Below are 15,078 nucleotides of genomic sequence, written 5' to 3'. Positions count from 1 at the left end.
ACCAACCTCCAAGTTTTTTTGTTTTTTTTATGCATTTTCTAAAACCACACAAATAGAAACTGAATGTATGTTCTGTATCCATTTACAAAACCAATACAAACTAAAAAATGAATACATTATGGTCATAAAACTGACAAAATGTCTCATTGTAGTTGCAAAATGAAACAGATAACAACCTCATAGTTTGGCAAATTTAAACATTCCTTAGGTTTGGAAATGCCCGCAGCTCAGTGAGGATTTGGCCTTTGAGGAGCTTATTGTTGGAGAAATCTCAAAATCAATATGATTTACTGCTCAGTCTATGATTGTCATTTACCAAACTGGACCTTTTAGCCAGAGCAAGTAACAAATCACATTATATTTCCAGATCGTCAATACAATGTAAAATGATAACTTCTGAAGATATGTAGCTATTATACATACCTTTGTCGCCAAGGGCTTTGTTGTTGTTGTTTTGGTTTGCGGGATTGGCTCTCTGGTTTTTGACAAAACTGAAAAACAATAACCATAATTAAAAACAGCTACTGCATATCATTTTTTGTTTTCGTTATGTTTCTTTATTTATGATCACAAAGAAGTCAATGGATTGATTGGCTGTGACATTTTTTTAAACTGTCATCATGCTATAAAAGTACCTTGGAATTGCCATGTAAGACCTTAAATCCAAAGGTAACGTATTTTCCGCACTATAAGGCGCACCTAAAAGCCTTAATTTTTTTTACAAAGCTGATGGTGCGCCTTATCAGGTGCGCCTTATATATGGGTCAATATTGAGAGTGGGATTCGTAGATGGGGAGTGAACTGATAAAGTAAGCTTTAGCTGTTTCTTTAGTGTGTTTACAGTTGAACAAGCTTGGTCATATTGACAATGAGTTATTATGCTTTTGATAGTTTAGAGTCATTTGAGTTATTACTTTGAGTATTACTATATTGTGATTGAAAAAGTTTTAAAATATGTCATTAATTGAGGATGCGCCTTAAAAATGGAAAAGGTTTTAAAATATGTCATTGAGGGTGCGCCTTATAATCCGGTGCGCCTTATAGTGCGGAAAATACAGTAATTTTAAATGGGTGAAATTTCTTGCGGTGCAGGCAACAACTTCACCTGGAAATTATTATAAGTGTGTTGATTTTTTTTTTTTTTGATCAACATATGTTGATTTTAGTTAACTGCATGGTTAAAATGTTAGTTTAAGTTCTCCAATAATAATAATATTTGGTTAATCAATTGTAACTTGAAGACTCATGACAAAATACTCACAGGTGGTGTCTCTCTTTATGGTGTTAATTTTGCGTCGTATCGGAAATTCATCAATCTTCAGTTCTCCCTCATCAGAGACATATTCATACTCATCTCTTATTGGCTTGGATTTGTCCTCTTTTAGGTTTTGTAGTTTCCCAAACATATGAGTATCTGTCTGTGCTTTCATTGCTTTTGAACTAAATAGGAAAGACAGGAATAAGAGGAGGTGATTTGCTAGGCACTTACTCACTTAATGCTAAATTTGGCTGAATCCAAGATCAAAGCCAAATTTTAAAAATATCCCCTTTACCATTCAAATTTAGCTACTGAGCAAAAAATATTGAATTTGTTTAGAAGAGTTCTTCAAACACTGGTGTTCTGATATGCCATTTTAGTCTTCACAGTCATATTTTTAGGCATGCATGCCCACACACATTGTAGAGGCTGTTCATGACTTATTCCTTTTTTCACTTGTCCTAAAAGGTGGATAAGTCAAATGGACAGGACGGCCAAAGGAAAAATTAACTACAAGTCGAGGGCCGGACTGACAGAACGTTCATTGTATATTACTATATGTTTGGATCAGAAGAATAAGTCAGTATTTTTTTAATGGATCGATCAGTACTTTTTGATTTTCAACAGGCACAAAAGACAAAAATTCCTGCATATAAAATGTCCCAAAACATGCACATTAAATGAATGAAGTAGTATTATTCAAGGCATCATCAGTTATCTTCTCTGGAAAATGGCAAAAGCAAAATTTTTCTTTAAAGAAATAATAACCACTACTCAAATACTACTCAAACACTGCCCATATAACCCACATGACAATAACCCTTTACCCTCACCTATCATTAACAATACGGTACTTTAGCTCTCCGAGAAGACCCGAAGTTGAGGATTCTTGCCACCGCCATACAGATCATGTCCTATACTTGTGCCATGCATTAGATTTAACACTAAAAACTCCTCTGTCACAGTGAGGGTAGAGTCTACTACACTTATGAAAATTACCCCCTTTCACACCAAATAGTCCAGGAAATCTGAGTTTTTGGTCGCGGGTGTTCCAGGTCAGAATTCCCTGGTCAGCAGCTCATGGGTTTGCATTTATACCAAGGGACAGCTGAGGGGTTAGCGTATTCAAATTGGACTGATGACGTGAGGCAAGGGGGAGAAACTGCACTCTCCATCCTGTCTAACAAGTGGCGCTACCTAAAAAGGTGAATGACAAACGAGCAGAATGATGAACTAAAGAAGCTGACCCACAGTGCATGAGAATAGAGCCTAATTCGATTTTTCTATATTTATATGCATCTCTGTTAGCTTGATACTAATAAATTGACATGTTATTTGAGCTGTTCAAGCTATCAACAAAGCTAAGATTAGCGGGTAAATCGAGTACTCATGCACTTCCAGCGAGTGCTTTGTGACCAGAAGCCTGTTAAAAGTACACGGTGAAAAGCACCATTTGTACTGACAACAATAGGCGGGTGTGGGCCCACTGCAGCTTGTGCTCGGTCCGTACTCTTTTCATGGGCGTTGTGGAGAGCTTGCCGAAGGACACGGAAGTGCTTGGCTAACACATGCACCAGCAAGTGCGTGTGTGTGCGATTTTGATCCCTGACATATGTCTGCTTCGATCAGACGTGGGCCCGCTGGAGTTGGTATGTGATTGGTGTGTTCTTTTTGGGGTTAACCCTCCGCGAAGGAGGAGATGTCAGGAGGCTCCACCGAAGTGCTTGTTGAAGGCGGGCGCCAGTGAGCACTTCCACGGGTGCTTCAACTCTGTGTCTACTTGTATTAGGAGAGACTAGGACATCCACAGACGGGTGCTTCCGTGCCCCCCCCCCCCCCCTGCACGTATTGTTTACAACAAAGAACTACAAAAAAAAAAAAAATACACTGACTGAACACCAACTGTAGCAGGTTTCTGATTGCTGGGATGTAAATCTGCTTCAGCCCGTGTTCTGTCCATGTATATAAAAAAAAATAAATAAAAAAATAAGCTCTGCATCACAGAAGCGCTCGGTCATGGTGGGCGTTCTGTCAGCAACTTGCCTTTTTGAGCATTTGAAACAAATAGCCTGTTCCCAGTAAATACTTGGATAGCCTGTTCCCAGTAAATACTCAGTGGAGTCTGTTCCAATGCATGCAACCATATATCTATTTTCGCTCCTTCCATTATTTAAATAATAAATATTAAATTGGCCACAGTGAAAACAAAGCGTAATGGCGGATGCTGATGCCTAAACAACACCCCCCCAAGGTCAACCAACCAATCAGCGTTAGTTAGCACAACACGACCTCGTCGAGCTACCCTGGTACGTAGCCAAAGATCTTAGTCCCAACTAGGAACTTTTTATGGTTCCTGGTAGATACTTAGGGGAACCCTGCAGACCCGAAAGGTTTTTCGGTGTGAACAGAAAGGGGAACACAAACTACCTGGGTACAGCAGAAGTGTTCCTGTGGTGTGAAATGGGCTCGACAAATGGGCAAGTGTCATGCTGTCATCTGCAGCCTGGGAACTGTGTTTCTGCTCAGGCTCACGTTTAAAAAGAGTTGATTACAGGATAGTTGTAAAAATAGTGATTATTCATTTGCTACAATCAATATAACTGTTTGCAATGAAGAAATGCTTTGCCATGAAAATGAATGCACCACTTGCAGTGAAAAAATGTTTGGTATGCGCTGGGAAGGACAGCTCTGACCAGTCTGCTCAAGTTATCATTTCACTTCTTATCGACAAAATATCTTTCAGAATGTCTTGACACTGAATGCTTTGCCACACTTGTACTAATCATACAAATATACAGTACATGTCAAATTAAATATTTTACTGAATAAAAAGGACATTATGGTTGGATTAAATTTTAAAGTTAAAAGTTTGAGAACCCCTTGTAAAGCTCATGTTACGTGATAGATTGATATAATTTATGGAACATATAAAATGATTAAAAAGGATTACCAATAGATATCACAGTTGAGTACAGTTTACATGTTTAAAAAGAGAACAAAGATGTACGAAAACTAGTTTAGTCTCCCCTCTAGTTTTTGAAACTTTACTCATCATGATGATTCTCTTGTAGGTGTTCTTAACCCCCTCCCTAAAAAAAAAAAAGAACAAATCTATAATTATCTTATGAACGTGGCATACAAACCAATTTCTGCATAAAAAAACATTTCTGATACACAAACATAGATATAAGAAAATGAATAAAATAAGAAATAAACATTTTACACGTGTAGACTCTTATTCGTTACTTTTGTAAACCTATATTTTAAAATGTTATGAATGGCACCTTTTCGAATCATTTCATAATTCTGCGTTGAATTAACACTCAGAACAGAAACTTTTGTTTTTTTTGTTTTGTTTTTTTTTGTCATTTGTGCCCCTTAATTCATAGCAGCAACCCTCTTTGTTTTCGAATAGCGTCGTAATACTGCTTCAAAGTTGGTTGTATGCTATATATTGTACATTAATTGTGGCATTCTAGATTTGACTGTCCTGTAGAAGGTTTAGAGTCATTTTTGGAGCTTGCATCCAGACTGAGTGTTTGTTTTAAATATATTAGCCACTGCTCTTGCTTGCCTATGTCCCCGCCTAATTTTTGATAGAGGACACATACTTTCAATTTTTTATTTTATTTTTTTTAACATCAAAAAATTAATCATCGTCTATCTACTCTTTTATTCAACAAAACCTGACCACTTATGAACAGTTTTGACAACGTCTGCAATGTATTTAATATTGCAGAAAAAAACATAAGCAATAATAAGGAGAACACAGTTTTTGGTAAATAAATGCACGCAATGAGCATCACGGCGTAAGACAATGATCAAGTAGATGACAACTAGATCGGTGTCACAACCATGCTTCCAGGAGTAACTTCAAAATAAAATCATTCCAATTCCATTCATTTCGGAAATTATTTGATATCCCACATTTTTTTTAAAGCATTATCTGGCTGGCTTTACAACCGGCCATGTCGCCAGACAGATTTTACTTGGGTATATACCGTACTGATCTGCAGTGCTCGGGTAAAAATTTCATCAAGAAAATATTAAATCACCTTATAGCGCACATACCACATACTACTTAGTGTAGGAATTATTTGCTACTGTACTTCACGCCACATAAATAATGCAAACATGGCTAATTAATATGGTAATTTTTTCACGTGCAGCTGATATTCCTACCATGAGGATGCAAGGGATCAGCAGGACACAAGGATCACTGCATGAAGTCAGTAAGTTTAGCGACAACTTTCATCCATTCATCCATTCTTGAGAGATGGCTATCCTCACAAGGGTCGTAAGCTTGCTGGTGCCTGTCCCAGCTGGCTTCAGTCAGTAGGCAGGGGACACCGAGAACTGGTTGCTAGCTAGTTGCAGGGCACACCGAGACAACCCACCGCACCCAATAACACTAAAAGACAATTTAGTATGTCCAATACACCTGCAATGCATGTTTTTGGAGTGTGGGAGGAGGCTAGAGTGCCGAGAAAGGACCCATGCAAGCTCAAAGAGAACATGCAAACTCAGCACAGTGAGGCCAGAGCGAGGTTGATTTGAACTCTGGACTGTAAGGCGGATGTGCTAGCCACTGTGTCACCAAGCCTTTGGCGACAAGAATGTGTTAAATTTATTTTGAATTGACTTGAATTGTAACTGAGATGGTTATCAGAAAGTTATTCGCCCGCAGAAGAGATAAAGCAATGAGAAATGAGGGAGACAAATGAAGTCCTCACTAACTAGGCAGCAACAGTCTGTCTTAAGTTTATGCTAAGTTAGCTAACATTATTCCTTGTGTCAGACATATACGACCTCAAACATATTGTTGCTTGTGGTCTGTTAGCTCTGGGTGGATGATAATTTTGAGAATGCAACATGAAGCTTGTGTTAGTTGACAGATATAGCATGGATCAGTGGTGTCAAACATGCGGCTTGCCTGTCGGTTCTGGCCTGCAAATGGTTAAACCCATTTCAACCCTTCAGTCACAAAAGTGACCGTAAAAAAAAATCTATTTATGAGGCATATAAATTATTTTTCAATCATTTTTCATGAAATACTAAAATACTGCAATATGTTGATGAAATGTGTGCAATGTCACATGTTTAAAGAATATTGTCACATAACCAGAGCTGTTTACTTTGTGGTTGCACTTGGAGAGAAAAATGACAGCCTCAAAGTTCCCAAACAAAACAGTACACCCTTAGCAGTATTCTGAGGGTGCATGGAAGTTCGCTCATCCAGTCTAAATGTGTTTTGTGGACTCGGAGAAAGCGTTCGACTGTGTCCCTCGGGGAGTTCTGTGGGAGATGCCTTGATACGGGCTGTTCCTTTACCACCGATGTCAGACTTTGGTCCACATTGTCAGCAGTAAGTTGAATCCTTTTCAAACTTGGGTTGCCCTTTGTCACCGATTCTGTTCATTACCTTTATGGACCGAATCTCAAGGCACAGCTGAAGCATTGAGGGAGTCTGGTTTGGGAGGGTTGTTTAGGGTTAGGGAGTCTCAGCATTGCATCTCAGTTCACAGCAGAGTGTGACGCAACTGGGATGAAGATCTGCACCTCCAAATCTGAGACCATGGCACTCAGTCAGAAGAGGGTGGACTCCCCTCTCCGAGTTGAGGATGAGATTCTGCCTCAGGTGGAGGAGTTCAATTATGTTGAGGTTTTGTTCACGAGTGAGGGTAGGATGGAACAAGAGATCCACAGGCCGTTCAGTGCAGCGTTTGCTGTAATGGTGTTGAAGACCAGTTGATCTACATTCCTGCCTTCACCTATGGAAAAAAAGAGATCCCACCCACAAGCAGTCAAAATGAGTTTCCTTCACAGGGTGTCCGGGCTCTCCTTTAGAGATAGTGTTAGGAGGTCTTCAAAGTATTCTACCCATGACTTACTGAATCGAGGTCAGTCCTGCCCCATTTCCACTGTATAGAGTGTTAATGCTACACTGATTCTACCTCCTGAGACACCAGATGGTGGACCAGAATTTGCTTGAAGCCGCCCGGAAGTCGTTTTCCATAGCTTCACTGAATTTCTCCCACACTGGAGTTTTAGGCTCACTTCCGGTTCCGGGGAGTGTTTTGCTGCTGTCGCTGTTTTAGCCTTAGCTGGAGAGATGAACGATATTTTTCTTTTTCTATTTTTACCACCACCCGTCGGACCTGTGTTCGGTGTTTTTTTTCTTCTTTTTCCTTCATTTTTGAGGACTGCTTCCATTCTTCGATAGCTAGTGATCCGCCATTTCTCTGAACAGCTCCTAGCTCTGTTCGTCCTCGTGCAGCTCTGCTAGCGTAAGTATTTCGCTCGGCTGTACTAAGGTAAGCATGGCTCCGTGCACCTCCACCTCATCTGTCACTTGCGACACCTGCGTTATTCTCATGGAGAGGCTTTCTCTCCTAGAGGGCCGTGTCCGTCAGCTAGAGCAGAGTAGTCTGATAATCGTAGATCAGACGGACACATCTGATAGTGACAATGCGGGCCGTAGCCCTCCCGCAATGCCGCTAGCGTCGGCTAGTGCGGGTCGTAGCCTACCCGCTAGTCCGGCTAGCATTAGCCCTAAGAAGCCTGCTAGCCGCGGTGAGCCTGTTCGGATGCATAATCGTTTTAGCCCCCTCGCTAGGCAAACTCCATCTCAGTCTACTGGCTCCCGCACATTAGTTATAGGGGACTCCATCACCCGTAACATCAAGCTTAAAACGCCAGCCACCGTAATGTGTATCCCTGCGGCCAGAGCACCCGACATTGAAGCTAACCTTAGGGAGCTGACACGCAAGAGGCCTAGACACCAGTTTAGTGCAAACAACACTAGCTACTCGGACATAGTGAAACATGTCAGCTCCAACGATACTAGAATGAGGCAGTCTGAGATGACAAAAAAGAACATAGCTAGGACTTGTAATCTCGCTAGAAAGATGAGTCGGCATCGAGTTATTGTCTCTGGCCCTCTGCCTGCGAGAGGCAATGATGAGAGGTTTAGCAGATTATTCTCGCTTAACTGGTGGATGGCTAGTTTCTGTAGAGAGCAGGGTTTCCAGTTTGTAGATAATTGGCCCTCTTTCTGGGGCCGGTCCGACCTGCTGAGGATGGATGGCCTTCACCCTAACTGGGAAGGCGCCATCACTCTTTCTAGAAACATAGATTACTGTTTGAGCCTTTCATGACTTCCAGCATTAGAGCATGTCGGGTCGCAGGCGAGTAGCGAGTCTGCTAGAACGGGTGTGGAGTCGTTAAGGCTAGAGTTAACCGGCACTAGGCTGGACTGTTACAACACACATAGCATATTTAGTCTAGGTCACTGCAATCCACACACTATTTCAATACCTAATGCTGAATGCCCTAATGATAAGATTTCTGCTGAGGTGGTGTTGATTAAGGAAAATAGCCCTGCCTCTTTAATCAGTAAGACTAGTGACAAAGTGTCTAGGCCAGGGGTGGGCAACTCCAGCCCTCGAGGGCCGGTGTCCTGCATGTTTTCCAGTTTTCTCTCCCTAACACACCTGATTTAAACCATTAGCTCATCAACAAGCTCTGCTGGAGCTTGAGAATAATCCTAATAATTTGACTCAGGTGTGTTTGAGAGAGAAAACAGGAAAACATGCAGGACACCGGCCCCCGAGGCCTGGAATTGCCCACCCCTGGTCTAGGCGGAATATTAGTATCAATATGCGCGCTATAGCCGTCAACAATCGAATTCCTATTTTACTAACATTGCGACGAGGTTTTAATTGCTCAAAATACAGAGCAAGCCCCGGCCATAAAAATCTTGTTGGTATTAGTACTACCAACACGAGGACTCAGAATAGTCCAGGAAAAATTTCCCAGTTTAAATTGGGCTTCATAAATATTAGGTCACTCCCTTCAAAAGCCCTTCTTGTAAATGATCTTATTACAGATCAAAATCTTAACGTGCTTGGTCTCTGCGATACCTGGCTAAAACCAAATGAATTCTTACCATTAAATGAGGCCTCACTCGCAAACTTTGTGGGCTCACATGTTGCCCGTCCTTGTAAAAAAGGGGGGGTGGCGCCCTAATTTCAGAATCTGATTTTGGGCTTAGCACGAGCACGAGTCACACTTTCAAGACATTTGAGGCTCTCGTTATGCGATCGAGCTCCTCACCACCATTCTATGTGGTAGTTATTTACCGTCCTCCCGGTCCATACTCTGGATTCTTAGATGAATTCCCTGAACTTATGGCTAACTTAATAACTCACACAGATAATAAATTAATTATGGGTGACTTCGATATTCATAAGAACTCCCCATTGGAGCCACTTACTGTAGCTTTTCAAGCAATAATCGATCCATTTGGTTTTACACAAATAATAAAAGCAGCAACACACCAGAATGGTAATATCTTAGACTTAGTGCTAACCCATGGCCTAACTGCCTCAAACGTCACAATTCTGCCGCATACTAATGTTATGTCTGATCATTATCTTATAACATTTGAAGTCCTAGCTCAGTGTGGTCTTATTGTCCACAACCAAGGCTTTAAGAGCCGTGATATTAATTCTTCAACCACTGCTGCACTTTCTGAATTACTGCCTTCCGCAACAGCTGCCTTTCCGTCTTTCACTGGTTCAATCGATAAGCTCGCAAATGATTTTAATTCGGTTCTTTTAAATTCCCTAAACTCTATTGCGCCGCTGAAACTTAAAACTCGTCCGAAGCGGCACACTCCGTGGTTTAAGGAGGAAACGCGTACGTGTAAATTGTTAAGTAGACAACTTGAGCGTAAATGGCGAACAACTAAACTCGAGGTTTTCCGTCAGGCCTGGTGCGATAGCTTGCTGAAATATAAAGAGGCTCTTAGGTTAGCAAAAACAAATTACTTTTCCAAAATGATTAGTCTTAATAAAAACAACCCAAAATATTTATTTGAGACGGTAGCACAGCTAACACAACAGCAGCAGATTAATCATAGTTCCCTCCATTCAGCACACGATTTCATGCAATTCTTTACTCAGCGGATTCAGCTAACAAGGGACGAAATAAAAAAAGAAGCGCCACTTACCCCCTCGACTGTGATTGTTGATGCTAGTTCGGACAATCAGGTTCAAGAAAGTCTGGTTACCCTGTCCCAGTTTGATTTAGTATCCCTGGAGTGTCTTACACACCTGGTTAATGCAGCAAAGCCGACGTCCTGCATGCTCGACCCGCTTCCAGGCAAACTCGTTAAAGATTTATTCCTGGTCTTAGGGTCATCTGTCTTGAATATTATCAACCTGTCACTCTCCTCTGGCATTGTACCTGAAGTTTTTAAGACGGCCGTCATTCAACCATTACTTAAGAAACCTCACCTAGATCCTGAAAATCTCTTTAACTATAGGCCAGTGTCACACCTTCCGTTTATCGCCAAAATTCTTGAGAAAGTTGTAACACAACAGCTTAGCGATTTTATGATAGACAACAATAGATTTGAACTCCTTCAGTCAGGTTTTAGGACCAACCACTCAACTGAGACAGCCCTAGTAAAAGTGACGAATGATCTTCTCTTAGCCTTGGATTCCAACATCTCATCAATATTATTACTGCTTGATCTTAGTGCCGCATTTGACACTATTGATCATCATATTCTTATAGAACGTCTTGGATCATGTGTTGGTATCTCGGGATCAGCACTTTCTTGGTTCAGATCTTACATCCTGGGAAGGACGCATAGTGTCTCTTATGGCGATGCGATCTCTGAATCTTTCTCCGTCTCATGTGGTGTCCCGCAGGGGTCAGTACTTGGTCCCTTACTGTTCAACATCTACATGATTCCTCTTGGCGATATTATACGTAAAAATGCTATTAGTTTTCATTGCTATGCTGATGATACCCAACTCTATATGCCCTTAGAAATAACGGATCCGTGCAAGAGCAGTAAACTGGAGGCTTGCCTTGCTGAGATTAAACAATGGATGTCTTCCAATTTTCTGCTTCTCAACCCTAATAAAACTGAGATGTTATTTATTGGCCCTGCTCATCATCAGCACTTGCTTAAGAATACCACGCTGAACCTAGAAAACTGTATTATTTCCCAAAGTAGTTCTGCAAAAAAATCTCGGCATGATATTTGACTCAACTCTCTCCTTTCGAACACATATTAATAACATGACAAGAACGGCGTTGTTTCACCTCCGCAATATAGCTAAAATTCGCCCTATTCTTTCTCTTAACGATGCAGAAACATTAATTCATGCATTTGTTACGTCGCGCCTAGACTATTGTAACATTTTGTTTTCTGGACTTCCCATGTCCTACATTAAAAGCCTGCAGTGTGTACAGAATGCAGCAGCGAGACTATTGACAAGGACGAGAAAGTTTGATCATATTACTCCGATTCTAGCTGACCTGCATTGGCTTCCAATACACGTGAGATGTGATTTTAAGGTGCTGTTAATTACTTATAAAATTTTACGCGGTTTAGCTCCTTGCTATCTCATCGACTTAGTATCACCATATGTTCCGTTCCGACAACTTCGATCACAAAATGCCGGTTTGCTATCGACCCCACGGGCTAAAAAGAAGGCTGCGGGATCAAGGGCATTTTCCATTCGCGTGCCAGTACTATGGAATGCCCTACCTATGCAAGTTCGCGCAGCCACCTCAATAGAAATCTTTAAATCCCGACTAAAAACACATTTATATTCTAAAGCATTTAGTTAATTGAGCCTGTCTGCAGCTTTCTTCTTCTTTTTTTTTTTTCTTGCCCCCCTCTTCCGGCCGGGAGAGGGGGCTAGCTAGTTGGTGAGGGTTGACTTGACCGCCTCCATTGGGTCCTGCACTGGTCGACCATCACGGGTTAGGAGTTCGGCCGTCTGCAGTCCACCTGGCTGGAATGTGGGATGGTTCCTGCCCAATGGCTTTGCCTGCTGTCAAGACATCACTGCACTATATAGCACAATATGTTTTCTGTAATTTATATTGTTTCTGTGTTTGGTACATGCAGCATCCACTTCAACCTGTGGGCCTGGAAGGGGGCTCCTCCCACCTGTGGTCCCTTCTGGAGGTTTCTGATTTTCCCCAAATTGGGGTTTTTGAGTTTTTCTTCCCCTTCTGGGAGCTTTGACAGGGGATGCTGTTGTGTACCTTATACTGAAAAGATGTCTCTGCACGACCTCTTTTCATCTGTGAAGCCCTTTGAGACTTCGGTGATTTAGAGCTATATAAATAAAATTTGATTTGATTGATTGATTGATTAGGCCCGGCAACAGCCAAAACCGCACTCGACTTGGCCAGTGGGTACCTTTCAGCTCACTCTGGATTCCCATAGGCCAAAAGGCCCAATAGGACTCTTTCAGCTTGACGGTATCCATTACCATTTGTGTCCATCAGCGGGTTCGGGGATTGATGCCATTACAGGCATCAACCGCCCCACGGCCACAACTCCGACCAGCTACCTCGACAATGGAGGCACAGAACATGGTTGACTCTGACCCAATGTCCCCGGGTTTTAGGAGAAATTCTGCCAGAAGTGGGGGTTGAAACTCCTTCGGACAGGGGACTCCGCCAGATATTCCCAGCATACCCTCACGAAACGTTTGGGTCTGAATGGTCTGACCAGCATCTTCCCCCACCATTAGAGCCAACACACCAAAGGGTGTAGATGGCTCCACCACTCTCTTCACCAATGTCCAAAACGTGGCTGCAAATCCAATAATACAACCACAAAGACGTTGATCATTGAACTGTGGCCTTGGATGTTGTGGTGCCAAGTGCATTTATGGACACCCTTATGTTTGAACATGCGAGCCGTTATAAACAATCTGTGCAGCATAGAAGTCCATTACCAAAACACCAATCGAGTTCAGATTGGGGGGTTCCTTCCAGCACACAGTCCAAGGGCTCCAAAAAGGATGGGTAATCTAAACTGCTGTTTGGTTCATAGCCACAAACTACAGTCAGGACCAATCTCCTCCACCTGAGGGCAAACCGAAGGTTAAACCTCAATGAACAGCCGTGCCAGAATGCAATAAGTATCCTCACACCTACTCTGCACCTCTCACCGTGGGCAACACCAGAGTGGAAGAGAGTTCAACCCCTCTATTGAGAAGACTGGTACGAGGGCGCAAGCTGTGTGAGGAGGTGAATCCAACTACGTTACTCAGAACTTCTTGGCCTCGCACACCAGCTCAGGCTCCTTCCCCACCATAGAGGTGACATTCCATCTCCAAAGAGCGAGCTTCTGCAGCCGGCGATCAGAGCAGTTAGGTCCCCCCACCTTTAGTTGACACCCAACTCACATCCCACCCAACACCTATGGCACTTCCCACAGGTGGTTAGCCCATGGGAAGGGGCACACATGGTATCCTTTTGGGCCTGCACCCATGGGTCCCGGCAAAAAGAAATCTACCCATATCAATTTAATTGATTAAATTACTGCCTCCTTTTTGGGTCTTTTATAGTGGTTAATGTTTAAATAAACTCCTTTCAGATAGTTGATCCAATTCAACAGATTCCGATTTACTTCAAACTTTGGGTGTTTTAGACATTCATTCAAAATTCATTCAACTTTGCGCACAGCTGCAAAACAACACAAATAGCATATTTTATAATACAAGCCACAACCCGAACACACTAGTACCCCAACAACACCAGGCCAGGCTGTGTGCGCCCTGCTGTATGCATCTTTTATTTTTGTTTTTAAATGTATTACAGAAATTAGAATTATTATGAATGTTGCACAGTTGAGTGGTTAGCTCTTCCGCCACATAGGTCTGTGGAACCCAGTTCACTTTCGGCTCCAGCCCCCTGTGTTGAGTTTGGATATTATCCTCGTGCACATGTTTTATTTTTTCGTACCCTGGCTTCTTCCCACCATCTCACAAAGATGCACAGTAGGTATTGCACACTCCAAATTGCCTTTAGGTGTGTTATGAGTGTGAATGATCATTCGTTTCTGTGTGCCCTGCCTTTGGGATGACAACAAGTTTAGGATGTACCCCGCCTACTGCCCAAAGACAGCTGTGATAGGCGCCAGCAAGCCCACCGTCCTTGTCAGGATAAGCAGTTAAGACAATGGATGGATGAATTACTATGATTTTTATGATTGCCATTATTCTTATTCAACGTGGTTTCAAATAATCTCTAAACACCAACTGGCAAACCCCAGCATCCAGTACATACCTCAGAACTTTCTTGTGAGCCAGTGTTAAGCAGACTTTGTTGCCTAAAACTGATGTCCTGTCAAATTTGAAGTCCTCTTCCATTTTTAACAGGGAGTCTGGTTTGCTGTTCTGCAGAGAAAACAAGAAAATAATGTCACCTAATTAAGTAAGTGCTTCTCAAATATTTTTTTGGAAAGCCAACCCAAGGAAAGAGGACCCACCACCACCACCACCCCCACCACCAATTTTAATTCAAATATGTTTTGGGAGGGATGTTTAGTTATTTTAACTTTGACGGCCGCGTGCACAAGACGCGGCTCTGCTCCTACCCAATGGCAGCGGCACGCAGGGCTTTTTTTTTTTTTTTTTTTCTGCTGGAGCCCTCATGTGACGACTGCATGCAAAATACCAGAAACGGTGTAGGAGACTTGTCCAGTTTGTGCAATAATGGTTGCAGAGATCCAATTAGGCTCATCTCAGTAATTCCATGCCAGCACAGCCTCTGTTTTCTGTTTTTAGGTTGTGCCTGTTGTGTTTTCTGCTTTTAAGTTGTGCTTTTTGTTTAGGTTGAGTTCACAGTCCCCTTGTCTTAAAGGATGCCTTTTAGGCTGACTTCACAGTCCAGCTTGTTGTTGAGTTATTGCTTCGCCACGCTTCAACACCCTTGCCATATTTCCTGCTTTCTCATCCCTCGTTCTTCTTCATCAAGACACTTTGGATTTGTACTTT

The 15,078-nt window shown here is 42.2% G+C and overlaps 2 protein-coding genes across 17 annotated transcripts in view; one reads left to right on the top strand and one right to left on the bottom strand.

The window, feature by feature from the left end:
* Positions 1-15,078, bottom strand: part of phf2 (PHD finger protein 2) — a 275,649-nt gene that overhangs the window by 120,527 nt on the left and 140,044 nt on the right. For all 6 annotated transcript variants that reach the window (XR_015866616.1, XM_088423749.1, XM_088423750.1 and 3 more), the window contains 3 exons: positions 14,369-14,478; positions 1,262-1,440; positions 424-491 (listed from right to left, as the gene is read on the bottom strand). Coding sequence is in view for 5 of the 6 variants with exons in the window: in XM_088423749.1 (XP_088279875.1) it covers positions 424-491; positions 1,262-1,440; positions 14,369-14,478 (357 nt within the window). In the remaining variant the exon portion in view is untranslated. The remainder of the gene's footprint in view (positions 1-423; positions 492-1,261; positions 1,441-14,368; positions 14,479-15,078) is intronic.
* The window catches only part of LOC148417576 (uncharacterized), a 41,412-nt gene that overhangs the window by 1,804 nt on the left and 24,530 nt on the right, over positions 1-15,078 (top strand). For 8 of the 11 annotated variants that reach the window (XR_015866623.1, XR_015866621.1, XR_015866617.1 and 5 more), the window contains exons 2-3: positions 5,428-5,486; positions 14,461-14,515. The exons of 1 other annotated variant lie outside the window; for it this stretch is intronic. The gene's annotated coding sequence lies outside the window, so the exon portion shown is untranslated. Of the gene's footprint in view, positions 1-5,427; positions 5,491-14,460; positions 14,516-15,078 lie in introns of all 11 variants that reach the window. 2 more of the 11 variants (XM_088423775.1, XM_088423774.1) reach the window with 2 other exon arrangements.

This window comes from Hippichthys cyanospilos, chromosome 9 (assembly GCF_059441005.1).
Source record: "Hippichthys cyanospilos isolate Australia breed blue-spotted pipefish chromosome 9, RoL_Hcya_1.0, whole genome shotgun sequence".
NCBI classification, from domain to species: Eukaryota; Metazoa; Chordata; class Actinopteri; order Syngnathiformes; family Syngnathidae; genus Hippichthys; species Hippichthys cyanospilos.
This window is presented reverse-complemented; position numbering and strand designations above follow the sequence as displayed.